This window comes from Anguilla rostrata, chromosome 8, assembly GCF_018555375.3.
Source record: "Anguilla rostrata isolate EN2019 chromosome 8, ASM1855537v3, whole genome shotgun sequence".
Taxonomy (NCBI): Eukaryota; Metazoa; Chordata; class Actinopteri; order Anguilliformes; family Anguillidae; genus Anguilla; species Anguilla rostrata.
This window is the reverse complement of record NC_057940.1, coordinates 42,321,372-42,348,203: the sequence shown is the minus strand read 5'-3', so window position 1 is coordinate 42,348,203 and position 26,832 is coordinate 42,321,372. Positions and strand designations below refer to the sequence as shown.

At 37.7% G+C, this 26,832-nt stretch overlaps 3 protein-coding genes across 9 annotated transcripts in view; 1 reads left to right on the top strand and 2 right to left on the bottom strand.

Annotated features, from left to right (window-relative positions):
- Positions 1 to 13,266, top strand: part of hsf1 (heat shock transcription factor 1) — a 34,814-nt gene extending 21,548 nt beyond the window's left edge. The window contains exons 14-15 of the mRNA XM_064348352.1: positions 5,019 to 5,137; positions 12,786 to 13,266. Coding sequence (XP_064204422.1) covers positions 5,019 to 5,128 — 110 coding nt within the window. The 3' untranslated portion in view covers positions 5,129 to 5,137; positions 12,786 to 13,266. The remainder of the gene's footprint in view (positions 1 to 5,018; positions 5,138 to 12,785) is intronic.
- Positions 1,895 to 15,882, bottom strand: LOC135261755 (uncharacterized). 7 transcript variants are annotated; one of them, XM_064348355.1, is made up of 23 exons: positions 15,585 to 15,870; positions 15,172 to 15,228; positions 14,841 to 14,879; positions 14,271 to 14,321; positions 13,082 to 13,129; positions 12,795 to 12,848; positions 12,543 to 12,590; positions 12,174 to 12,233; positions 11,923 to 11,964; positions 9,037 to 9,084; positions 8,197 to 8,235; positions 7,386 to 7,439; positions 7,142 to 7,186; positions 6,485 to 6,535; positions 6,007 to 6,048; positions 5,652 to 5,696; positions 5,284 to 5,322; positions 4,985 to 5,029; positions 4,818 to 4,868; positions 4,656 to 4,691; positions 3,937 to 3,975; positions 3,754 to 3,798; positions 1,895 to 2,408 (listed from the first exon to the last, which is right to left on the bottom strand). In XM_064348355.1, the coding sequence occupies exons 8-23, from the start codon at positions 12,211 to 12,213 to the stop codon at positions 2,374 to 2,376; spliced, it is 696 nt and encodes a 231-aa protein (XP_064204425.1). In that variant the 5' UTR covers positions 12,214 to 12,233; positions 12,543 to 12,590; positions 12,795 to 12,848; positions 13,082 to 13,129; positions 14,271 to 14,321; positions 14,841 to 14,879; positions 15,172 to 15,228; positions 15,585 to 15,870; the 3' UTR covers positions 1,895 to 2,373. The 7 variants fall into 7 exon arrangements, with proteins under 7 accessions (XP_064204425.1, XP_064204427.1, XP_064204423.1 ...); XM_064348357.1 differs by lacking the exon at positions 14,271 to 14,321 and having other exon boundaries at positions 7,386 to 7,430; positions 15,585 to 15,879; XM_064348353.1 differs by lacking the exon at positions 14,271 to 14,321.
- Positions 14,823 to 26,053, bottom strand: si:ch211-80h18.1 (uncharacterized protein LOC555593 homolog). The gene is made up of 22 exons (XM_064345607.1): positions 25,904 to 26,053; positions 24,705 to 24,769; positions 24,122 to 24,187; positions 23,010 to 23,045; positions 22,093 to 22,134; positions 21,652 to 21,699; positions 21,357 to 21,401; positions 21,220 to 21,258; positions 20,917 to 20,961; positions 20,739 to 20,789; positions 20,544 to 20,588; positions 18,885 to 18,920; positions 18,665 to 18,733; positions 18,245 to 18,286; positions 17,868 to 17,912; positions 17,736 to 17,774; positions 17,578 to 17,625; positions 17,354 to 17,398; positions 16,491 to 16,535; positions 16,267 to 16,376; positions 15,172 to 15,228; positions 14,823 to 14,879 (listed from the first exon to the last, which is right to left on the bottom strand). The coding sequence occupies exons 1-22, from the start codon at positions 25,912 to 25,914 to the stop codon at positions 14,823 to 14,825; spliced, it is 1,086 nt and encodes a 361-aa protein (XP_064201677.1). The 5' UTR covers positions 25,915 to 26,053.
- Between the last annotated feature and the right edge of the window lie 779 nt (positions 26,054 to 26,832).

Below are 26,832 nucleotides of genomic sequence, written 5' to 3'. Positions count from 1 at the left end.
TAATTTAGTTAGCTAATTACTTCAGGTCCCTAACCCAAACACTGAACAGCCATTGGGATAGCATTAGGTTAGCCACCAAGGTAACCCTATCTCTCCAGCACTATCCCAGCTGAAAACGCACCACTCAATGTAGCCAATCTATACACATTTCCTCTTCTTCTTCTTCTGTTAGTCACATGCTTTTCATATATAGCCCACACAAAAAAATGTCACCCAGAAACGTCCTGAACATTTTTTAGTGTAACAAATACAGGCAGACAAGCAAGGACTGACACAGATTGCCAGTGCATCATTGTGCATCATCATGACTGAGCATTGTTTTATGATATTTATGATTTATGATAGTGGAAATCCTGCATAGTATGCCTTTAAAAAATGTTTTTTTTGTTTTTTTTAAACATGTTTGTTATTTAAATTTAAATTTTAAATGTTTTTGCCCTCCAGATTTTTGTTAAATATTTTGAGTGTATGCCAACTTCCCAGAAATTTTAGAAGTTGAAAAAGAAAATAATGTGCTGAAAATATCCTCCTGAGTGCACAAAAGACACTTGAAAGCCACAAGATTTCTGCATTTCATGCGATAGCTGCAAATATAGCCTGTGTTTGTTTTACCCTCTCATTGCTGTATATTACTGAAATGACTTTTTGTTTGTTTTTATACCATGTTTGATTAGGGACACATGGAATGTTTCTGTGGAGGATGGCCAATAGTGAGACAAACTACAGGAAATTAGTAGTTTAAAAATATGCACATTATTTGTATTTATATTTTAAAAGAGCATGATGATTGTTAGGAATCATCGGTTGCCTCTACAGTATTAATTGGACCTTAGTGAATATATATGCAATGCCAGACATTGCAAATACAGTAATACACTTGGCTGTCACACAGTTGACACTGGAAGTAGTCATTTGAAAGAATGAAATGTTTTTTCTTTTTTATATACAAGGAATGCTGCAAAGATTCATAGTCTACTTGTTTTTTTGCTATATTAAAGCATGTTAATTCTTTATTTTTTGTAGAACCTTTTATCAGAAGTATTCTTTATATTCATACATTTCATTGTATTTGAGTGGTGTGAATATCCACTACAAATAATTATGCACCTGGTTGAGAAAATGTGTCTTTACTGTTTGGATTACTAAAATTTAGGTTTTCAGTGAAATGGTCAAGGGGGCATTTAATTTCTGCCGGGCTGGTTCAGTGTTGGTGTGTTATAGAAAGCATGTTACTCCTGCTTCTTTGTTCATTTCTCCTTCATGATGTTCCTTAGCATATTGTTTTCAGCAGTTCATTCGGCATTTACAGAGCAAATTAGTCTCCAGAGCAGTCAGTTAACTGCGCAAAATTTAATTCCATATTTTCATCGAAATGCATTTTCGCATTTCCTCTACCCTCCATTTACCCGGTCTCAATTTTATAAGAAAGATCTGTCTAAACAAAAGTTGCAAAGTGATATGTGATTCTGCAATACTTTCATATTATGGTCTTTTCCTCCAATAAGCTATACGAGAGAAGATGAGAGAATCTCTTGGTTGTTCAAATGAACTTTGGGGCTTGTTTCATATGGGGGAAGTGTACGTATATTGCTGTTTATTGGTCAATAAATGGCGGAATTTCATGATGTTTATGGTTTTTTTATTATGTGGATCGAGGGTTGGCAAATTTAATTAAGTCATTTGGTTTAAGTGGTGTGCTATGTATGCCATATTTATATTTTAATGTAGCCTCAAGGAGCATTACTCAGACTGATGGTTCAGTTAGTTAGTCAGTTGAGTTAATAGTTGTTTGTTCTTGAGATCATGAAATTATATGACTTAAGGGTTCTACTCAATAAAATAATTAAATTTATGCCTCCTTTCTATAGAACAGAAGGAACACATGTAATTTGATGTTCAAAATAGACTGTAACTTTAATGTAAAGATTATTTTCAAATGACATACATTAGGCAATGTACAATTTGTTACAATGGTGATGAGTATTGCTCAAATATATCTAAATAAAGAAATACAGTACTTGCACATATTGCAAAAATAGAAGCTTAAAAAGTTTCAATAATTTTGTGCTTTTGTACATCTTAATTTTTTGACGGGGTAACAATGTTCAGTTTAAAGCCACACCCTGAAACCTGGTGGGTTTTTAAAATTTCTTTCTTCTCCCCTCACTTGACATCAAATAAAATTTGCCAGGTGTTTATTAACAGACATAGTAAAAGTAAACTTAACAGTGTTATCTTTGTTTAAATAGTCAAAATACAACATAAAACAAATGAAACTATCGCTAGTGGGCTGGTTCGCTGCTCTTCCAGGTAGGCTGGTTCATACACTGAAACCTGTAGCGTAAGATCCTCACTCGAGGCTTGATGTGGAAATCAGCAGGAATCCTCCAGTTCCACATTTTCTGCACCTTGAGGGGGGTCACAGAGAAATGTTGAAGCCCACAGAAATGGCGAAGCCCAGATTAAAATAAATCCCAGTATGGCTTGACATTTATTTTGAATAATAGATATGCTACTGCACTGTATTTTGACAACTTTAGTTTTGTTGTCACTAAACCAAATGTGGTAAAAGAAAATATTTTTTAAAGTATTGAGTAATTGCATAATTGCATAAGATAAGCCGTCAAACATGATACTGTTACCTTGAACAGTCAGATGTTACTCTGCCTGCCCTAAGTGGCTGGCCTGTCATCACCATCATCGGTCTTCACCATTCACTATACCGTAGAGTGTGAAGGTAATTTATACATCCTGTATTTTAATGTGGGGTTACTTTTGGCACCATTTGCAGTTCCCTCATCCCCCCCCCCCCATTTTTCCTGTATTCCTCAATTTGGAATGCCCAAATGCAAACATACACACACACACCCACTGCTGTAACGTCTTACATAAATTTGGGAAGGGTCTAACTTGTACATCCTTCCAATCATCTGCAACCAGCCACTACTTGCCAATCAGGCTCCCAGCTACAATTAGCACTGGCACTGTCAAGATTTTTTCAAAACAAAAAGCTTCATGAAATAATCACTGAGAATGAACACTCAGAATCTTTCCAAGTAAAATGGAAGACAGATCATCTTCTCACAAGACCTGCAGAACATGAAGTCATGTATAGTGTACATATTCATCACTGAAGCAAATACACCTTAGTTAATTGTCCAAGATTGTGTTAGTGCATGAAATCTCATGAGCAAAATTAAAATGAGCCAGGACGTGTTCTCAGTTTAAAGTAACAAATAAAGAAAGCTTCAAAACACAGCCATTGTGCTCATCAAGCGACTGTCTTCAAATGGTTATAATCATAAATGATCAACTAAAAAGTGCAAAAGTTATTAGCAAAAGAAGGCGAATGTTTTTGTCAATGGTTCTTCGTCAGTGTACACATAGGGATCAGTCCCTCTAGTGCACTGGCTGCTAAATATGAATAATGGGACCCAAATTAGAAATGTTGTACCTTTCACATACTGGCATAACTTAGTGGACTACAGACTTGTTCCGGAACCCAGCTCACACACTCCCATGACTCATTTTGGGTCCCGACCCATAGTTTAAGAAACACTGCTCGAGTGCAAGGACAGTGCTGTGTTTCATTGTAATACGCATGTTGGAATGTCTTCGGCAGATATGGGTCCAGTACATATCTATGATACTGGTATATCATTTTATAGGCACACATATTTTCAGCAGTAGTGTGGGGGTGTCTTAGGAAGAAGGACAAGTGTAAGAAAGGTAACGGCTATCTGAGATACCCACCTTCAGGACCCTGACCAGAGGTGATGTACTGTTCAGCTGCGGAAGCTGAAACGAGCAAGCAAAACAGAGAAAAGAGAAGGGCACTTGAGTATCCGCTCAGGCGAGCTCGTCCGTCCGCAGGCCACCCCCACCTGGAGCCATTTTGTGTGCGCGGAAAAGAGGGTGAACTCCCATTAAACTTACCAGCAGGTTGGGCCTGTGGTGTGATTCCTGTCTGACCTACTGAGACAAAGACAGGGCATGAACAAACTGCATGAACAAACTGCATGAAACTATATCGTAGGAAGAGCTTTTTATGGCAGTGGATTTATTTGCCACACACACACACACACACTGCCACATTATGAGAGGCATGAATTATGCAGAACTTTTTATTTTTCTACACATATTACATAGCCATTCCCAAGATGTGCTAACAACAATTAGATCAATTCAAATTCATCCAGTGTCATGCTCTGTTCTGGTCAGTGATTCAGATTCTGTTTATGTGCTACTGATGTATACTGCATCAGGACCAAATCAACATATGCAATGTCCATTCAAAATGGTGTCTGGAGCTGCTGCTATTTTATGAATGCTTTTGATGTTTAAATTTGAGGATCGCCACAACTTTGGGGTCGAGTTATTCTGCAAACAGAATAATTTCAAATAGGGTCAACCAAATCCATGTCTGGATACCCTGGGAAAAGATATTTCTGCACTTAGCATCCCAACGACCTGTTCCAATTTTCAATATTTATTTGTGAATATAAAGCTACAAATGAGTTTACTGCATAATTATTGCCTCGTAGTATATTGCATTCTCAGTTAACAGATTTGTGTGTGTGGTGTATTCTCTGTTAGAAGTTGTGCTTCTTTTGGAAATGGAGTAATATAAAAATAATGGCAATGACCAAACTTACTTAAACCATCATTAACTCCTTGTGGATCAGCTGTAACTATAGTTCAGAAAAAATTAATGTTAGGTTAGAAACAAGGTTCCTTATTGAAATACGTGTCTTTTATTGAGTCGCATTGGAGACCCACTTTAACGGTGTGGGTCTAATGAGTGCACGAGCTCTTACCCATACCCACGCCGTCCGTCTGAGACATGGTGTTGAGTGCGTCTCCTGTAACTGAAGCACCACATTAACACAGTCACTGAGGCTGCTGAAACCCCCTGGGGGCGTGAGCACCAATTCTCTGAATGTGATTGGTCAGTCAGTCAGACACTAAATGCAGGCGAACCCACCTGGAACTGCCGTCTCAATGTGTTCACCTTGCAGGTTGGCTGAATCTGAAGCACAGAAAAACAGGCATTCGGATGAGCGGTGCCATGTTGCACATGATATGCGCTGAGAGAGTGTCAAGCACACATGCCAAGCTGTACATCTGACTACGAGAGGTGAGAGGAATCAATTACATATGTTCAGTCTGACATCCATTACTGGGAATTCAAAACAGCACGTAAATACGGATTGTGTTGTTCATGATTATGTAGAAACCCTATTTAATACCACTGTGAAAAAGCTGTGAGCTGGCTGAACTTACCCGTTGAGCCCGCCTCGAGCCCAGCCCCAGGGAACAATTCTGAAATCCAGAAATAAACATTTATTCCACATTCACCACTGCACCGATGGAGTGAGCAAAACTGAAATTACTATTACTATTTTATACTTTTTTTTTTTTGGAGAACAATTTTTGTGACTAGCTCATAAATGTAAGTCACAACTCGATATAATTACCCAAAAATAAGGAGGGCTAAACTTCACGTTAGGGGATTATTTTGGACTCACCTCAAGAGTTAGGGTGTTTCAGTAATGTGTATGCACCAGAATTAAATCAACGTTTCCTCCCATGCCACAGGACTATAGTAGAATATAACTGTGTATATATATATACTTGAGGAATGCACTGACCTGTGCTGTTTGTATACCCAGTGGCCAAGGCCTCCCCTCCAAGCCCTGTGTAAGGAGATGAGCCACATATTACCACATGAAACCTGGAGACACCACTAAAATCACTCATTTCCCCAGGGTGGGAAATATTCCTGACCTATGGTGCGACGCTACATGGTTAAGTCTGCCGATGGCAATGGGAAAACATTATGAAACTAATGAAGGGAATGTATAATCAGATACATTACAGATCTTTGCTTGCTGTAAGCTGCATGGCAGCAGTTAGGTTTAAATCCAGTACTGACAACACAGTGGATGAACATTATGAGGGCTAAACAAAACTGGTGAGGACATTCCTAAAACCCCAGATCCTTACCTGCAGTATCCAGTACACTGGTGCTGAGCATGTCCCCTGGAGCTAAAACACCAACATGCCATGGTTTATATCTTTAGCTGTCTATTATATATGTGTGTATATGCTCATATTTTTGTACATACTTATATAGATATAGACATACATGTGTATACTGTATATAGTATGTCACTTTGGATGAAAGCGTCTGCCTAATGACTAAATAGTAAATTGTGAATTTGTGAACAGTTGAAAAGTACCATTTATTGAACTTAGTAAGCCATAGAAGATATTTGGTGGTGATAATTATGGGGTGCTAAAGAACTGAACTGGTGAAAAAGATGGCTTGAAGGTAAGATTGTGGACTGAAATAATCTAGTCAAATATGCAGAATGAGGAGGGGTTACATGATGAATGCCCAAATGTATTTGTCATTTTTGTAAAAATGTCAGATACAGTATTGTTTTTTGAAACCTGCAGCACCAAGGAGTTTATTTCTTACCTGTGATGTCTGCCTGTACATGGGAGCTGGTCACAGGTTCCACTCCCAGATCTGTTCATACAGTGACACTCAGATCATGAACTACTAAACGGCCCTCAATGACTATCATAGTATACCTGTTTAAAGCTTTTGTAATATAGAGAAAACGTTATACAGGCTGAAAATTGAGAAGAATGGAAATGACCATCACCATTGAACATCATTTTCATCAAGGTTACTTAGGCTATATGTAGTCAATTATGATGTGATTTTTTTAAAATTGATAGTGTAGTGTTATGGACCATTGTCACTCCTTGTCTTTTTGGTCTGAAATTGTAGTCAAACATTTTTGATACCTCTTTTTTTTGTCAGTTTTCAACAAGATTCTGTAAAAGATCAGCTTTAGTGGAAGGTTTCTACCTACATGGCTCCAGCACAAGCTTCTCTTTGTTTAAAAGAGACATATTTTGTGGGAGAGTAATGATGGAAAAACAACAAAGAATGCTAAACAATTTATACATTATTTATGATAAATAATATGGCTATTGGACCACATGCCATATCATTATATGTGTATGCATTTCTGTTGCTTGTAATTTCATGTAGGAACTATAAGGTGATGTTTTTGCATAACTGACCAAAGGTGTGTAAAAAAGCTAGAAAAATAAGAGCTGATACCTGTAATGTCTGTGTGGGGCACTAATTCATGCGAGCTCCCTTGTCCTGAAATAAGAAAACATTCCATGGGAATAGCAAGGGAATTGAAAAAAGGCATTTGTCTAAAAACGTAGAAAAATGACAAAGAGACCTGCCAATATACATATATTAGATTTATGAAATTTTCAAAAATGTAGAAAATCTAAGATGCATGTGTGTACCAATCCTTCATATGACATATGACCTGGAAATAAGGTAAACTTACCCATTACATCTGTTTGAGGGATGATGGTGTGACCTTCTACACCACCTGTTACAACTGACAAGTCAGATCTCTTTCATACATATGCATCTAACAGTGAAGACATGCCAGACTTGCATGCCTATATTCTGTATTGCTTTGCACAACAAATAATTCATGCAAGTGTCCATATGCAACAAATTTCATTGAACAGCCAAATGTATTAATTCACCATGACTTACTCTATATGACCAAAAGTCTGGGGCCGTTGTTCATGGTTTGGGCTTGGCCCCTTAGTTCCAGTGAAGGAAAATCTTAATGCTACAGCATACAATCACATTTCAGACAATTCTGTGCTTCCCCAACAATTTAGGGTAGGCCCTTCCTGTTTCAGCATGACAATGCTCCCAGGCACACAGCGAGGTCCATATAGAAATGGTTTTGTCGAGAATGATGCGGAAGAATTTGAGTGGCCTGCACAGAGCCCGGACCTCAACCCCATCCAACACCTGTGGGATCAATTGGAAAGCTAACTGCGAGCCAGGCCTAATCGCCCAATCAGTGCCCAGTCTCACTAATGCTCTTCCGGCTGAATGGAAGCAAATACCTGCAGCAATGCTCCAACATCTAGTAAGAGTGGAGGTTGTTGCAGCAGCAAAGAGTGGACCAACTCCATATTAATGCCCATAATTTTGTGTGAGATGTTGGATGTCAGGTGTACACATACGTTTGGCCATGTATTATATCTTTAATGACATGGTGAAGTACAAGTTCAGTCCTTCCATTCTTACAATTATAACAATATTAAAAGAATGATAATGTTTACTGAACACACCTGTGGAATCGAGCTGTGAATCAATGCCATGATGGTCAACTAAAGGATAAGAAAGTTGAGAGATACACATAGCATTTTGGAACCATAATATATTTTTTCCTTGTTTGATATAGTTCATGCCAATGACAATCCTTTCTCATTGTTGTTTTCTGTATTTAAACAGTCAAGTGTGGAGAGCCAAGATGATCTCCCATGCTATTTGTTACCTGGTGGAAAGTGCTGATAAGATTATGTATTGTGTTCCAGACACAAAGTTTAATACACACACACAGAAAGAATAGACTGAATACCATGTATATGTTGGGAGAATTCAATCATAAACCCACAGTTCCAGATTACAAAATTACCGTGGGCTTGTGATAACTTGCTGATCTAATGAAAAATAACAATGCAGATGCTAATATTGCTCTGTAGATATTGCACATAATGTTTCCATGGTAAGAGAATCAGCAGTATTATATTTTTTATTTTTTAATTAACTTGCCAGCTGTGAATGCTTAGAATGAGATATGGGTTTTATATACAGTATAATTAAACTGGAAAATAGTTGACTGATGTAAAGGAAACAATGCTTTCTTCATTGTAGAATTACTTGAATTCTGACTAGTATCTGAGGTTAGATTTCCTTTTCTTGGTGCGTACGTACAAGTTTTTAACATTCCGTTTTCCATTCTATTCCATAACCAATCTACATGTTTCTTATGTCTTTATGTAAATGTATATTTGTAAATTACATGAAATTTAATTGCCTGTTGACATAAGAATAAACAAATAAATGCACAATGTCATCTACACAAATATAGTGATTTATTTGTGTAAAGTAAAATAGAGTGAGAATACCTGTTTGGTGTATCGCTGTTACTGGTCTTTGGCGGCCATTTCCATTTCCTGAAACAAAGAAGATCACACCATCAGGGGCAAATGTACACTTTTGGTAAATTATGTTACTTTCCCATGGTAATCCAGTAGTCTTTACATATATTGTTTCACATTTGCAGGGGCTTCCAAGTACGGAGGACTAAATGTGCCCAAATGAAATAGATAATTAAATAAATACATGTGGAATTATATAAATGAATAAATAAACTGGTAAATAATTAAATTAATACATTTAAATAGTTATCACATTTTATTTCATAATAACATTCTGTATTTCTGAAAGGTTTTTTTAATTTCATAATGACACTTTTCCCAATAACTTATTTTCGAATGGCGTTTTTATTTCTGTATGCTCTTTCTCATTTCAAAATGACAATTGGTAACAAATGGTAAGACTTCCTGTCAATCAAAACCAGTGGGGCTAAACCTGCCCACTGATTGGGTAATCTTTTGCAATCGACTGCTTGTTCTGAGCAGTGCCTGGTGAAATGGGTGGAATCTGTGGGCTGGTAGTTAGTTTGCTACCTATGCTTGCTTCAATGCTATAATGTGAGGTCTTTTCAGGGGGCCCAAAATTCCTTGTGGCACTCCTGAATATGGCACTGTAATTTCATTTCATGTTTTTTTTTTTTCATAGTTTGGGGAAGGCCCTTTCCTGTTTGAGCATGACGATGCCCCCGGGCACAAAGCGAGGTCCATGTAGAAATGTTTTTTTAGAGAACAATGTGGAAGTACTTGACTGGTCTGCACAGAGCCCTGATGTCAACCCCATCCAATACCTTTGGGATCAATTAGAAAGCCAACTGTGAGCTAGGCCTAATCGCTCAATCACTGCCTGACCTCTCTAATGCTCTTCTGGCAGAATGGAAGCAAATCCCTGCAGCAATGCTCCAACATCTAGTATAAAGCCTTTCCAGAAGAGTGGAGGATGCTGTAACAGCAAAGTGTGGGCTAACTCCATGTTAATGCCCATAATTTTGATTGAGATGTTGGATGTCAGGTGTCCACATACTTTTAGCCATGTAGTGTACATTAATCTGGAAGGCTATAGCTTAACCTTGGTAGGACTGAGATTCAGTACACCCCACAACATCTCCCCACTTCTAGACCTTTCCCTTACCTTGAATGGGCCCATAATGTCTCCCTTATTCACTGTCTCCCTCACCCACATTCCTCCAATCTTATTTACCAGTGTGCTTTCCTGCACCCTCCACCATCAATTTGGGAGAGTGCAGAGAAGCATGTGATGTCAACCACCACTTCTTTTCACACCACTACTTTTTCCTTGCAGTTCACTTCTTGCACTGACATGAGTTAGAGGAGGACACCCAATTGAACAGTGGGGGTTACTGGTGCATGACAGGATGCTGTTGTCCTAGTTGACCCTCTCTTGCCTGAGTGATGCTAGTGCCAGTTGTGCAACAGACACTGGCACATTCCAGGTTCAATACCATAAGCATATTAAAACAGTGGCTATAATAGGATGAGCCAGGAGGCCCCAACAACCATTATCTGCAGTCATTCTGTTAGGGATATCATCCCCCCATCTTTCTGAGATATGAGTGAAAGATCATTTAATTTGATTTCAGAAATTATTTTCAGCAATTATTAGTCTATTTATTACTTGTAGGTGGAAATGGAAAGAAACCTCCTAAAACACTTGGATCAGAGAAAACACAATCATTAAATGTTTGCAAATAAATGGTATTTCATATGATCATGTTTAACAATGTGACTAACTGCCGAAACATGAATACCACTTGTTGGAGGGTGTGTCATGCACAATGGTAGATGGTATTTTCATTATGAATTTTCATGCACCTGAGCTTAGTTTCATCTGTGACAAGCCTTTGCTCAGAGGAGGCCACGTCAAGTTGTAACCAACATATGGATGTTATTAAGGTTTTCCTGAGTAATTTGCACATGATCACATCCTATTCAAAAGCCACTCAATGGTGTTCATGAATTGTATGCTATTTGTCTTTTGGATGAGACGTTAAACTGAGGTCCTGGCTCACTGTGGTCATTAAGGACCCCATGACACTTGTCGCAAAGACTAGGGGGTTCCCTGGTGTCCTGGCTAAATTCCCAACCTGGCTCTCTCAAACTTGCCACCTAATCATCCCCTGATTTAATTGGCAAAAAAAATTTCTCCCTCTCCACCTTAGCTAATATGTGGTAAGCATTCTACCGCAAAATGGCTGCCGTGCATCACCCAGGTGAGTGTTACACATTGGTGGTGGGTGAGGTGAGTTCCCACTCATCACTGTAAAGTACTTTGAGTGTTTGTATAAGTGCTATATAAATGCAATGATTCATTCATTTGTCCATTCATTCATTGCCTTTGATATACATCTATACATATACAGCAGGAAAAATGCATACTTTGCATTTATTGTCCATTGTCTTTTTTAAATCATTCTAATTCCTGTATTTATTTGTTTTAAATGATTTGTGGCTGTTCTTATACTGTTCTGTGGTCCCTGGGGTATTTAATTATTTTTCTTACACACATCTGTAATAAGCAGAATGATGATAAGCACAACTTAAACTTGAAACATATTTTTCATTTTAATTATGTGACTGTAGTTAAGTTACATAATTTATGAGAATGGTTCAAATTCAGTTTATGGAAAAAGTGATTGCTCTACACTACACGTCCTGCACAAGAACTCCACAAGATTCTGCAATAACATATTCAGCCTAATCCAGCCTGTTTTCCACCAACACCGCACACTTTTAGCTGGTCACAAAAATATCAACATTCAGCAGTCACACCCCATGTGCCATGCAAAATAGAGCTCACATAGGAAAATAGAGCTCATTGAGAGAAAACCCCATGCTTACCGTTAGTAGCAGCAGAGTCAGTACTGGGTACATCAACAGCGCCTGAAACACATGCACAGTGATATTTTTTACTTTTGATCTGAAATTATTTTCATATTTTTTTACTGGATGCTGCTCTAGGGAGTTATTGGTTAGTGCTTTCAGTCACATTGACATAGATTGTTAAATATTGATTTGATCCAGTCATTCCCCTTTTTGCATCTTTAATTTCTATTTAAGTAAGGCGATGTTTGGGTTCGATATCAACTTACCCGGATAGTCTATGTGGGAATGGTCTAAATGTGACATCATGTCCGAGAGTACGGCTTCATCTGAAAACAAAACAACTGTAAATGAAGGTGTCCTATGCCATTCGCATCATGAACAATTACAGGATAAAATAGAACACCAGCAACCAATGGGCCACTCTTAATAAACAACAACAAATCAACTGTTATTGTCCTTTAAGGCTTTGTGCTCATAAGGAGCAAATAATTCAACAAATGCCTGAGAAACTGGGGTCAAGACCAAAAAGACCATTTCTGTACTATCCTACATATATCCACATCACCTGTAGTTATTTGTTTTATTAAAAAAACAAGACAGTGTGAACAAATTAGGTTCAGGCTCTGTTCACTTACTTGTTGTGTCTGATAGTAAGCTGGTATGAACATCGTGAGTCCCAAAACCTATGGTACATAGACAGGAAACAAACATGTTTATGAACATGTTAGTCATGTTGTCTTGTACATCTCCTCGAGCATAATGTGGGACACGTCTTCACTGACCATTTTGGCCTTTGGGTAGATTGTACTGAAAGGCAACCTACTGTATGAAAAGAGTGAAACTCATCTGTAGTTTGCACTTGTGGCCTTATCTCACAGATTCCTCACCTGCGTCACCTGGGGCAAGTGAGTGATCACTAAAGGTGCTGATGGCACCACCACCTGGCAACGCAGAGACAAGAGAAGCAGCTGAAAGTAGTGCCTGGATGAGCAGGTATGTCACCTGCAGCAGCCATCACTGGTGATATAGTGTGAAACATATTCATTGACTTTATGCAGGGCAGCAATCCTATTACATAAATGATACAGACCAAAGGTCTTATGAAATGATATGATAAATGTAAAACAAATGTTTAGATGTTCAGTAAGGAGCAAGTGGAGTACACAGCACAGACTTGTTGAGTCTAGTGATGGGTGGTCAAATCCTGAGGGGTCAGCTGGAACTACAAACAGAAACCAGAATCAGAGAAATTCATTTTAAGGTTGGATGCCACTGTAGAGCAGTAATGATGATGCAAAGCAAAAACTGAAGTATATAGCACCCTTTAGAATTATTTAGAATTATTGATAAAGATGGGCAGTTGTCTGAAGTAACTGACACAGGTACTGAGCTATATTATATTCTCTCAAACTAATACAATTGCTGAGAAAGTTTTTTTTTAAACAAGTAATTATTTTATTTCTCAAAATATAGGTGTCAACATTGTTTTCAGTAATATGTGCACCCTCCCTTTCCAAGACTAAAATTATTGAGTCATCTTCTAAAGTGTTTTATGACATTGGCGAACATATTGGGGGATTTCTAACCATTCCTCCATGCATAAGCTTCCAGACTCTCTCATATCTTTCAGTCTGTGCTTCTAGACTGCTCTCTTCAATTCAAACCACCTTTTTTGAATCGAACAAGTCTCGAGACTCGAGATGGCCAAATTGCACAATAGCAATTTTGTGGTCAGTTAACCATTGTTGGTAAATGTTGAGGCTTGTGGCATCATTGTCTTGCAGAATGGTCATTTTTGGCCATGCTTTAGCTTCCAGGGGGGAGACTAGGCTCCTCATTGTAATAGTCCTTGCTGGAGTTTATGATTCCACTGAACTTAACGAGAGCCACAGAATCCATAGACGCAAGACAACCTCATGATAGCAAGGATCAACCACCATATTCCATCTGAACATACGCATGTTTCTTCCACTGCCGAACCCACCACTGGTGCCCCCGGCCAAAAAATTACATTTTGGTCTCGTGACTACAGAATATACTGTAGTTTCAAATGAAGTTCAGCAAGGATATGTTCACCAATCTCACTGAACTCTAAAGATGATTCTGTAGTGTTATCCTTGCAAAAGGAGCCTGAATAAGGTACTGATAACAAGGGTGCTAATAATCTTGACTTACCTTTTTGATAATAGAATTATTTGTCTTTTTCTCTGAACAGTTGTATTAGAATGAAAAAAACAATTTTCTCATTTTGAGCATACAATGTAGCCAATTACCTGTGTTGTTTATTTTATGCCTTTTTAGTTATTATTATGAGTATTATAAGTGCCAATGAATTTAGAGGCCATTATATGTATTTTGTCTACCTGTAAAATCTGTCTGTGTGTCACTCTGTACTATGTTAACAAGACTTGAGGCTGAGAAAGTAAAACAGGCAAAAATAAAAAAAAATAAAAAGAATGAAGGATCTTTTTCCATGAATGCATTCCCAAGTTTACTTTTTGTGTTATATCTGAAATACAACAACAGATTATGTCAGCCTTGCTCAAAGTTCTCTTTTGTGAAAATAATGTTTTGCCTTAGAAAGACTAGTGGACTGCTAAATCGCACTTCAGTACTATTATCTTTAATTAATTGATTGCTTTTTGTTTACTATTCTAAACTCAAAAGGTCTATGGAATTTTGACTTTCCAGAGCTCCCCTCCATTTTGCATAGTCAACCCTGGCTTTGGTAGAAGTCTCTAAATACTCAAAATATCTTATGGAGAAGAACATGGGTGGATATCAGACACAAAGGCCAGTACAATGGTGCAGGCCTGCTAAGGCCAGGGCCTCTCTCAGGGTTGGGATCATGTGGTGTTCAGGGTCATGTGAGTTCTTTAGTGTTCACTGCACGGCACTGTTGATTATAATGAGCCTTAGAGGGAACCACTGACCTCCGCCTTCTGTGTAAGTGCTGCTCCCAGACAGATCCGCTATAAAAACAGAGCACAGAGAAAGCCGCCGTGAGCCTGGGAACAAACATCCATTTGCTCCCGTTAATTAGCACAGGAGGATAAAAATGATACACTAAGCGCACAGGCGACAGGAAACGCACGGCTCCGATAATGTTTCGGGGCAGGAAGCGGCCGTAAATTTACAGTCGCAGAAAGTCTGAGAGACGCTCTCCAAGGCGTGGTGGAGCGAGCAATGCCTGAGAGAGAGAGAGGACACGTGCGAGGGAGGCAGATTTATTGGGCCTGTCGGACAGCACTGGGCCAGCAGTACCTGCGGCGTCCGGATGGAACCCGCTACTGGAGGACTGTCCTGGATCCAGCCCAAGATCTGAAATTACAGTAAAGACCAGTGAGACACGTAAATCTGATTTAAGCTAGTTTTCCTTGAAGAAATGACCAGGGGAAACTAACATAGTATATTTTATTTAACAAAAATACTATCTTGTTTATTCAATTAGTTTGTCAGCATAGAATTACCCCCAATAAAGATTTCCGTTTATTTTCTTCTTTTACTTTTCATATTTAGATGTATATAATGACTTCAACATGAGGCATATTATATAGAGATTCAATGACTATGTTAAAATGTTATATATAATTTGTATGTTTTGACTTAGATAGAACCATAGTTTTTTTTTTTCATTTACAAAGAACATTTTATATGTGGCAAATAGAAAGACTCACCTGTTGAAGCTATCTGTGAACTGGATCCTGTGTGACCAATGACATTGATTATATTTCATAACATTACTTATTTTATCTTAAATTACATCTGTATGCAGGATGGTGTTAAAATATATTTGATGCACAAACAAATTCTGTCACTGTAGTAAATATGCTTAGGTTGAATGAATGAACAATGAGTAAATTACATACAGCATATAAGGTACAGTATGTCATTACTGCCACAAGAAAGTTATAAAATCTGCAACAAACAATTTAGTCATAGTAATGTAGCAAAATCATTCATGAATGTGTTTTTACTCGTACCATGAACAGTGAATAATTTTAATTTGAGAAATCTTACATCTTTAAGTGAGTTTAAAAAAAACAATAAAAATGAAACCATAAGAGGAGGCACAAGGAAGAATAAGGAAATGGATCTTTTAAAATCCAATCCCGTGTGATAAAGACGTATTTTTTCTTGATTTGGCTCTGTACTCCAGAATTTTAGATTTGTAATCAAATGATTCACATGCGGTTAAAGTGCAGATTCTCCGCTTACATCAATGTAATTACCTTTAAAGCGAAGGAAATTAAAGTAAATTAATTCAGAGAAATAATATATCTGGTTCTGAGCCTCATCACAGCTGAATGAAGGGCTGGGCCAGCAATGATGACAATGGCACTGGATCACATCTCTTACACTCAGATGGATGAAAATATTGCAAAGTGATTTGTCACACAAAATATGAGAATGGTTGAGAATACCTGACACAGCTGTGTGGATATCATGAAGAAAAAGGTCTGCCAGGCCTGGAGAGAACAAACCAGAGCTGGCCTATATGCAATAAATGTACTGTATTGTGGATTAAATAATACAAATTCTTGAGCAGTAATGTCATTTACTGCAAGTTCAGATTGACTTACCCAATAAGTCTGCATGAGGATCAATGCTAGAGGGGTCCACTGGACCTGAAATGTATTGAGTCTGTATCATTAATGCATATTTTAATCAGGGTGCAATGAAATATTAAGAGATTGGTGAGTGTCAAGGCTTCACAGTTTCAAGTTCAAGTGAGGCTTCCTTATGTTTATTCATACCCTTTCAAATGCTGACAAAAGGCACAAAAGGCTAATGAGACACAGCACCTTGTGGCAGATTTGACTTTCGATAATCTCACATTTTAGGTGAGGTAGTCCGAGATCCTTGTGACTAAACTTGTTGAATGAGGGTGAAGGGGCAGTTTACCAAAATAAAATAAAGTTATATTTCCACTTACCCAGAGTGCAATCTATCCATCCAGATAGTTTCGCTGAGTTTTCTTGATACCATCTGCAGTTCACCCTGATATAGTGGGCCTACACTGGGCCAATGTTTCTGGCACTCTAAGCTTCAAAAATTTGAATTTGAAAAACTCAATAGCAATGTCTTCTCCTACAGTTACTCATGAACATACAGACTACTTTCTACTGAAGTACGCCAACGGTGCATATCCACGCAAAATCTCAACCAAAGCCCCCCAGTATCTTGGAGCACCACAAACATTGACCCAGTTGAGGCATGGATAGATAGCACTCTAAGTGGGTCATGTTCTCACATGAATACAGGTTGGCTATGGCCCAACTGTGTGCCAATAGAAAATAGAGATCCCGTTGATAGCCGAAAATGTGAAATTAGTGAGGAAGGATACCAGCAATATAAATTTTGATAAATATAAACTACGCATAGATATAGGGTTTAAATTACCATGGACCCCTTGGGGACTGTGGTTATGGGCATTGTACTCTACCTGCTAAGTGAGTTTGGGCTGCACCATCAGCAATGTGATCTGTGCCTATAAAATAGATACAAGGGCCAAGTGTTTTTCAGGTCTTGCACAATTTTACTGTTTTAACACAGGTCAGGTCTTGAGCAGTTCACAACCCTAGCCTGTCGAGACATTGTTCAGTTGAGTTATTCAATGCTACATTCTGTCCTGTCATGGTGAGCACTAAAGCGCTGGACCTTTCTCACCCAGGGGACCTTCATGCGCTCCGTTCACCAGAAGCTTCTGCCCGTTTCCTAAGGGACACACACAACATGACAGAACACACACCGCCATCGCAAATGTGAAAACTTAACTACTCTGTAAATATTTGAGAAGTTAAAAGCTTGTATTCCTATTTTCTTACCATTAAATTCCGCATCGGTTGCCTCGTAGCCAGCTGATTCTGAAGAAATGGGAATAGGGGACACATCATTTTACCGATGATCAGCAGGTATTGAAGCTGATTAGGCAGGCAATTAATAGGTGCAGATCATACCTGGGGCTGCTATCTGAGAACCAGGGTCAGACACACCTGGATCAACTAGATTGAAGAAAAAAACATTTTGGGATTAATATTTTACCATGTTAACTGTTTATGTAGGTAATTGGGATTATTCCAGGTCATTTTCTTTTGAACGTAGTTGAATTTCTGTGTTGAATGTAGGCGGAAGATCAGTAGAAGTTTGTTAATCCTAGAGCATTTTAAATCTTTAGCAAGAAGCTTCACTTGAATTGCTTAAGTAAATATATAGTTACACAGTATAACAGGGTGAAATATCAGTCATCTTGCATAAGAATATTTACTTTTTATATAATTAATGTAAAAGATGGTGGGTTTAACAAGAAAAGATTACCCATGGCCAATCAGCTTACCCACTGTGTCCATTAGAGAGGTACTTTGGTGATGATCTGACGCTTGGAAAACAGGGAAAGCATACAGTTTCATTAAATAACTTTGAAAATCTTAGCAGATTCATATATGGAGGTTTTGCATTAATATTTCTTGTGCGTACACATTTTTGTTTAACACGTTTCTGTTTTTTCCTATGGAAGTTCCAAATTAAAAAAAAAGTATTCCTATGAATTTTGTACTAACAAGAACTTTGGTATTGGTTTCAGTGTAAATGCACCTTATAATTAACTTTATATTACAAAGCAAGTGTTTGGCTTTAACAACTCTTAAACTGCATTAAAAGTTTGGTTGCAGCTGAACTTGAAGAAGTGTACTACATAAATGTATGTGCTCTATTTTTTTGTTCAAAATTAAGGTTTGTGTCGGCTTGGGTCTGATACCTGTCTGATATGACTGTGGAGGCACTTCTGAGTTGATACCAGATGAGCTTCCCATTTGAGTTCCTGAGTCTTCAATTCAAATCAAATCAGAATTACCCAAAAAGAACACCCAAAACATTATAAAATTCTGACGTCATGAAAATGCTATTTCTTGTTACAGGCAAATTCATATCAATTAAAATATGCATGTCTGTATGCATATTGAATGTAAGGACTATACCATGATAGATGGTTTCCGAGGGGGCATCTACAGCACCTAAAATATATGGATTTCAAAATCAAGACCTTGCAACGAGCTTAGCTATATTCATATACTACACACATTGGGATGGCAGTTATGCCATCCACCAAGTTTTGGCTTTTACCTACACAGCACCAAGAATTTGGCAGTGTAGGGTTACCTACCGAAATAAACAGAATGACTCTCAGCCCTTAAAAACATTAACTTCTGTATCTTCTGTCCCCATGTAAACACACTGAATTCAAATACAGCTTCACACGTCCACACAATAAAGCCCCAAAGCATCTTCTGCCAGTAACAACATCTGATCAATGCAGTCTGATCAAAATAGCCAATTGCGGGATACTTGAATATACAGGCAAAATGGCAGACAACTCTAAAGAACATGTTTTTATTGCAAAGGCTATTCCAATTGTATGAATGCTTTTAGACAAAACACAGCCACACTTTATACAGTTTCTGTTTTGGTCATTTGACTGAACTTAATGTTGGCTAGCTTGTTATTGGTACCTGCTGTCACTAACTTAGTCAACAGTTAGCGACACTTAGCGAGTATGTAGTGTTAGTGAAGAAAATGAAGCACCAAAATCAGGGTTGCTAGGTACCATTCATATGGGCACTGGTGCCATAGTTCTACCAGTTTTTGGTACCCAACCCAATTCATGACTCAAACAGCTACATGACAAGGTAGGCCCAAGCCAGGGGCTTGTTTTACAGGGCTGCAGCAGGGTACTATTGGAGTTTTTTCGCAACAATGTTACATGCAGTGACTAAAATTAATGAATCAAGCATACAGGTAAGATACATGGCAGTCAGGTAAGATACATAAGATACAATGACCATTCATGGCCATTTAAGTAAGTTATTATAACTTTATTTCCTCATGCAATGTTGATATTGCAATTATATCAGAATTTTCAATGCACATGTTTCGAAAAAGTAATGATGAGGAGCCGAATGGATTTCATGACAGCAGATTTATTGATTTCCTTAAAGTATCAATGGTGTCAACTACTTTTTAACCAGGCTACTGTTGCCACCTTGCAAACGCTGCATTTTTAAATTAATGTTAGCTAGGCTATAGATCACCTACCGACATACAACCAATTACAACCAAACATTTTCATTTTTATTTGTAATTCATGGTAAATGAAAAATGACTGAATCCACGCCTATGCGTATTTTGATCTAGAATGTATATGTGTTTGCATGTATGTATGTGTATACATGTCTCTATCGAGTTAATTAACTTTTAGTTCATACATTTATATGCATTATTATCAGTTACTCAGTACATACACAACACAGAAATATAGATATCATAACAAAAATGGTTTCAATGTACAAAAATGCCATGTATAAAGTTTGAACGATCCAAATATGACCTCAATTTGAGAACATTACATTGAACTAGCGTTTCTGCAAAATTAATATTGGCATTCACATTGGAAAGTAATATTTGTATTTGAAGTCAAATTACTAATTATTTATATTAATTATAATAATTATTTATTGAATCCATGCTTTTTGTTCTGTAAATGGTTATTATTTAGATAAGAATTTTTTTCAGAATTTTTCTAATCAAATTTCTATAAGTTTCATAAGTAATATTACATAAAAGGCTTGGAGAATGATTACCTGGTGAAAGCACCTGTGACATTGAACTCCCATGATCCCCTGCACCTGCAAACAGTATTATTATTTAACTGCAGAAGCAGATGTTCTTATTTAAACCACAATATAGTCCTTGACCTACACAGCAATATCTAAAAATTCACTTTCAGAATTTAAAAACATTTTTATACAAAAGTAAATGAAGCATTTGTATTTCACCTGCAAAACCTGTCTCCATACTAGACCCTATGGGCACTTCAGCGCTGGGATCTGCAACACAGAAGCAGCTGAATAAACAGTTTGCAAATGAACATTTGGCTGAAAACCCAAAAGGAACTTGTTTGCTCCCTTTAGAGAGCTGTGGCTAAAAGGTGCAGCTGAAAATTTTTGGCCTTACCATGAGAACTGGAGGGGTGGACATGTGGCTCTCTCCCATTACCACCTGCACACCAAAAACACACCTGGGGTAACTGGACTCATTTTTATGGAAATACATGTTAGTGAAATTGATTTTATGATGCATGTATAAGCAGAGAGAACTGTGTGATTATATCATATAAATATTCTTTATTGATGTTTTTACTGGTATATGACTTAAATGTTCTAGGTGTGTGTATTGTGTGTCTGCAAGTTTTCAGTGAGCAGATGCTGCAACATTAAAATTAACGAATGATAGTTCAGAAAAAGTTAATTCTGTTACCCTCAGTTCCCCCTGTGGCTGAAGTACTGCTTGACATTGCTAGAAAACAGAGACTTTCATTACTAACCTTTCACACTGCAGAGAATGCTTATTACACTGTGAAGAATTTCTGGCTTGTAGAGTGAAGTCTAACTCACAGTCATGGCCGGTATGTGTGGGACTTCCTCCATTCACCTTGGACCCTAAAAGAAAGGAAATGACAATGGGATTCTGGAAAACAGTGGAGGGTAACCTCCAGCTACAACCACCTAATTTAAGCTGGGTTCATGACCAATTTCCCATTTAATTACTGCAGTCCCAAGGCTCTTTGTTTACAGGCATTCTGTAGGGGAAAAAGCAGACTTCTGTGATGGACAGTGCAAGTTATTTTCAATTGCATGAAGTAAACAGATTTCATTCAATGTAAATTTAAAAAACAGTACTTTCCTTTACCATTGGATGAATCGCCTTCAAATGAAGCATCATGCTGACTAGGTGTACCTTGAAGAAAACCCTTCCTTCAGTCCAGACAAGCTAATTTGACAAGGCAATAACAAAATTCATGATGCACCCCCCTCAAGGAAAACCTCCTGTAGGACAAGTTAACTTTTATATTAGCTTCTTTACAACAAGACTGTAGCTCACACAAGCTAGTTCTGCAAGGCACATTTCCGGGGGTCTGATAAAGTGTTTGCTGATAAATAATATTGTTTGTCAGTTAAATTGTTCTGGCTCCAGTGGCACTGCCTCCTAATTCCTGTATGACTGACTCAGCACGGTCCAGTAGTGCTCTCACCACCTTGCATTAAAGCTACTCAAGATGACTGTAACGACTGTGCGCGATAGTGCTCTTTGTGGTCTCCTCTGGCTAAAAGCGGATTAGTTTCATCTTACCCGCGTCTCCTGGTGCCGCGGTGGCTTTCTGCGCTCCAGTGCCTTTAAAACAGGAAAGGAAAAAAAATATCCTAAGTCTCCTTTTCATGGAGACAAATTTCAGCTGAATGGTTTAGCTTTGGCAGCGTCCTGTTCGGAGGAAAAACATCCCTTTGCACAGACTTTCTCGTATCTGTGCTAACAAAAGTAATGGTTATACTTTTTTTGTCCAGACTGTAAAAACCCCCCTCAGTTCAACAATTATTGAAGCATGTGTTTAGATTTATATTTAGTATTAAATATATGTTTAATTCCAAGAGATGACATTTTGTTTATTTTAACTGAGTCTGGTTTTTTACTGATCTTTTTTTTAAAAAAATTTTTATGCACAGCCTTACTATAAATTTAATGTTCATACTTATCATCTGTAGGGTGAGGCAGCTCTAGCATTCATTTGATTGAGGTTAGTGTTATTGCATTAATAATTTCATAAATACATTCTCTCAGGTTTTATAACTGTAAACATAAGTATAATCCAATGTCTTATCACCAATAGTGTACCCATTGATTACCACAGTGCTGTGGGTTTCAAATAAGAAGGAGAAGATTAGGCTTGTTTTTATTGCAATGCTTATATAAGATTCCTTTGAAGTATGACCAATAAAATTGAATTTTATAGGGACTGTTGCCCTTGGTAGACCATTTGATCATTATAATTCCTTAGAGGTAAATAGTTACTTTTTCCATATTTTCATGTACCGTGGCAGTGCTTAGCTGATCATTGCAAGTCTTCCAATGAATAGTATGGCAAGAATATCAGTTTTGGACATTTTGTCTTTTTTCAGGTACATTACTGGACATATGGTAAATGTCCCGATTTGTACAGCAGTATAACTGAGAGGGTTCGACAGACTGGTGGCAAGTTGTTAACTTCTCACCCATATGCATATCCTGCATTTGCGAGTCATCCTCATCTGAAAAGAAAGGGAAATTGAAGCAGTTCATAAAAACCGTTCACATCTTTCCTTCTTTATGAAGACCATGTTTCACACGTGTTTGGAAGCCTTCCGAATTAACAAGCCTAAGTCTATTACTCCTCACCACACTGCTCCTGCTCCATCACTCTGAGTGGGGAACTGAGGCCACTTTATTCTGCTCTCTTTAATCTCGCTGTCTTCATCATGTTGTATAAAGCCAAGGTGAAAAATAAACATTTGCTGAAACTTCTTACTCAAAGTTAAGTACAAAGTGCATTTCTGTACAGTTAGAGACCTGAGGGTTATCACGGTGTTCTTCAGAAAAGCAATTTGGTATTAATTGTAAATACATGTTTCATTTTCACAATGTGTTTTCCCTAAATTTTTACGCATAGAATTTATTGTTATTGAGACTAAAGGCTAGAGCAGTTTGCCAGGTTTTGCAAGGTTTGAACTGGACCATTGTGCTGTTCTTAGTAACTGTTTTTATGTTGGTTAATATCATTTATGCATGCACATTAAGTATGTGGATATTTGAAAGAGAGATATTCAATTAAGAAATTGTTGTTATTAAAGAGTATTGTGTAGTGTCCTGTGCCAATGTAAAAAGTAACATGACAATTCTACGGAACCAACAAATTCAAGCCATGGTTTATGTTTCTTTTCTTAGGATATGAAAATATTACATTATAATCTTTATTTGCATTGAGAACATGTTCATAGGTTTTTAACTGAATAGAAAATGCCAAGGTTAGTACTGTATTTTAAGGTAAAGGTTAAGAAACTTAGATTTGATTGTTATTGATTTATTTTTTATAAGGAATATACAACTTAAATGGTATATGTAGTTAATTATACACAAAAATAATTATATTTCTTATAATGGTCACTACCTTTAGTACCTGGACTTTTTTGGTCATTCGTTCAGTTGTTTTGATCATATGATTACTTAGTTTGTCAGTGAATAATGCATTCTGCAACGACCAAAATGTATCGCCTCGCAAGCATAATCCATCCATGATCAGCTGTGTACATCTACTGGACCTGTCGGAGTGGGAAAACTCTTTCCCTACCATCTTCCTCTTCAGAAAGCTCCTCTCCAGTCTCCACTTCCAGCTCTGTTTCGTCTGGTTCTTTCTCTGAAAAAGAGAAATCACGTATCACCAAAACGCACCTGTTCATTTGTGCGTGTCTGCCCATCATTCAGTCACAGAAAAGAATCCAGCCATTGTGCAGACATTCACACGCATGTACACGTCTCCTGGCTGAGCGACAGTTTGATTGGGACTTTGATTCAGAGCAGAAGATTGGCTTGGCTTTGGAACCGCTGCACTCGCTTGTCATTGTCCTAGATTAAAGGGACTGTGCTGGTCCCCAGACCTGGCCTGTCCGTTGTTCACTGGGACAATGGTGCTGTCACCTCTCCGGTTAATAGGCCATTTCATTACAACTCCCTTAAGGCCTTTCCTTCTCAAAGGTTTCCTTTTCAAAGCCAAACAGTCTCCTGTAGAAATGACTCTTTTCTGTCAGGTAATTAACTTATAAAGCTCTATAAAGCTCTTCCATATGTTTGCAAATGCTCTCCAGCAGCGGTTCCCCTGCAGTGCATGATGCCAACCTGTCTAACCGCTGTAGTAATCCCCTTGCATGTCATACCTTCAATGGGAGCAGCTGAAACTATGGGTGCCAAAAAGACCACTGCTGAAAATATTAAAATATTTCTGGGGAAAAAAGAAAGCAACAGAGAAATCTCAGAAAGTCACAGACACGTTGTGTTATTTATTGTATCTTCTATCGTAATTTTTAAATCATTATTTATAATAATTAAATAATATGCCAATATAAAACATTGGTCATGCAAATGTGCTCATTGTATGAAAAAATATCATAATAGCCTGTATATAAATATACAATTTTAAATGATATTGCGTGCATATACAATATATGTATGTGATATGTAATAAGAATAGTCACAGTACATTTACAGCTCTACTGCACCACAATAAACACCTGTCTACTGTTTACTTCATATAGTCATGCCTCTTTTTGACTTCATATTCAAGTTAAAGGAAATTAAATGAATCACAGATAAGTTTGACAATGTAAAATCACAACATGCATAAGTTTGTTTTGCTGACATCACTTAAGATAGCAACAAGCTGCAGTGAATAACAATAATCTTCACAATCAATACTTCTGTACATTTTTAAGTTATGTACTTTGTCAGGCAATTTATTCATATTGTCATAATAATAATAACATAAATGCATCCATTGTAAATACATAAAAGCAAGATGATGCATAAAAAAATGCATTCATATCTATGTAGCAGTCACTAGTCAGAACAGTCATCATATGCAGCAAAATCAGACCAAACAGAAATTAAAAACCTCAATGAAGTTTGATAAGTCCCTTAGAGTGGATGCTCCTTGAGCCTTCTAAGGTATCTGCACTGCAGCCAGTGTGATTTTTCTCAGAAACATCAGTGAACATATTCTGCTCAAAATCCAAAGCACAGTAATTTTTAACAAAAAAAACCTTCCAACATTTAGTAATCAAGTGATGTTAAAACAGCTATTTTGACTCTGTGATAAGCATGATAGCTAGCTGATATAATATGATATAATGTAAATGAAAGCATGCAATATTTACTGTAAAAGCCTTTACTGAATAAGTTGAAGGCCTGACAAAATATCTTCTTTAACATTTAACAAAAGCCACTATTTCATTCCCACCGAAATGCAATTCTTTTTCTTATTTAAAAGTTGCCTTGCCTTTTCTGTAAGCCCAAATGGCTGACTCTTCAGCAGGTAACCGATAATGCACCATTTAGAGATTTCCCATTGTTCACTTACCGAGACAACATCTTATTGTTTTTGAAGTCGGTGAAACAGGAGCAGACATAGAGCAAGAAACGTGCAAGCTTTTCACTTCCTTATGCTTGGCTGGCCACCCCTATATGTTTTATACTCTTTCAGCCCCCCATCTTGAGAAGGGGGCAGGGCTTGCATGATAACCCCAGCCCATGTGACAGATTTACAAACAGAGCTACTTTACCTGAAACACTACTAAAGAGAGAGACTTTTTTCCATGTTGTTCAGGTTTATGTTGTTTAGATTGGGCAAAAAAAGAAAAAAGAAAAAAGAAAAAACATCTAGTGACAAGAAATGCTGAAGCATTGACTTTTGTCCTAAGTTAACCTCAGTCTGATTGTCCTTGCGCTTTTCTCCCCCGGTCTCAGGCCACTGATGCACACGCCCACTCAGATTCTAGATCAGCGCTGAGATCAACAGTTGAACCAGGCTACCAGTGGAGGGCACAGGCAGCCTTCTTATGAAATGGAAATGAGTGTTTTTGTTTTTAGCGCCCAGGGTATGCGGCTACACAGCTACCCGCCCGGCTGAACTGCTCTGATTTCCTGCTCAGTGACAAACGTGAGAGCCTTCGCTCTAAATTCTCAGAAGGACAATTCTGACAAGGTGAGACTGAACTAAAGTGGCAGTGTCAGAGTGACCAGCAGATTTTAAACAGCTCTGCTTTCAGTCAGATTACTATCACCATCACTATCACAGCAGCGGTATTATTCACAATGCTAATGCCATTTAAACAGTACTTAAGCCCATTCCTGTTTGACTAGATACAGTGAGCAGTGCAATAAAAACCTTCCTTTGTCCTATTTTCACCCCAGTGGTGCAAATCTTTGGGCTGTGGTACTGGTACCCTGCATATGTACAGTGAGAGTCCTTGAATTTTATAAAACTATTCAGTTTGTTATGTCAAATTT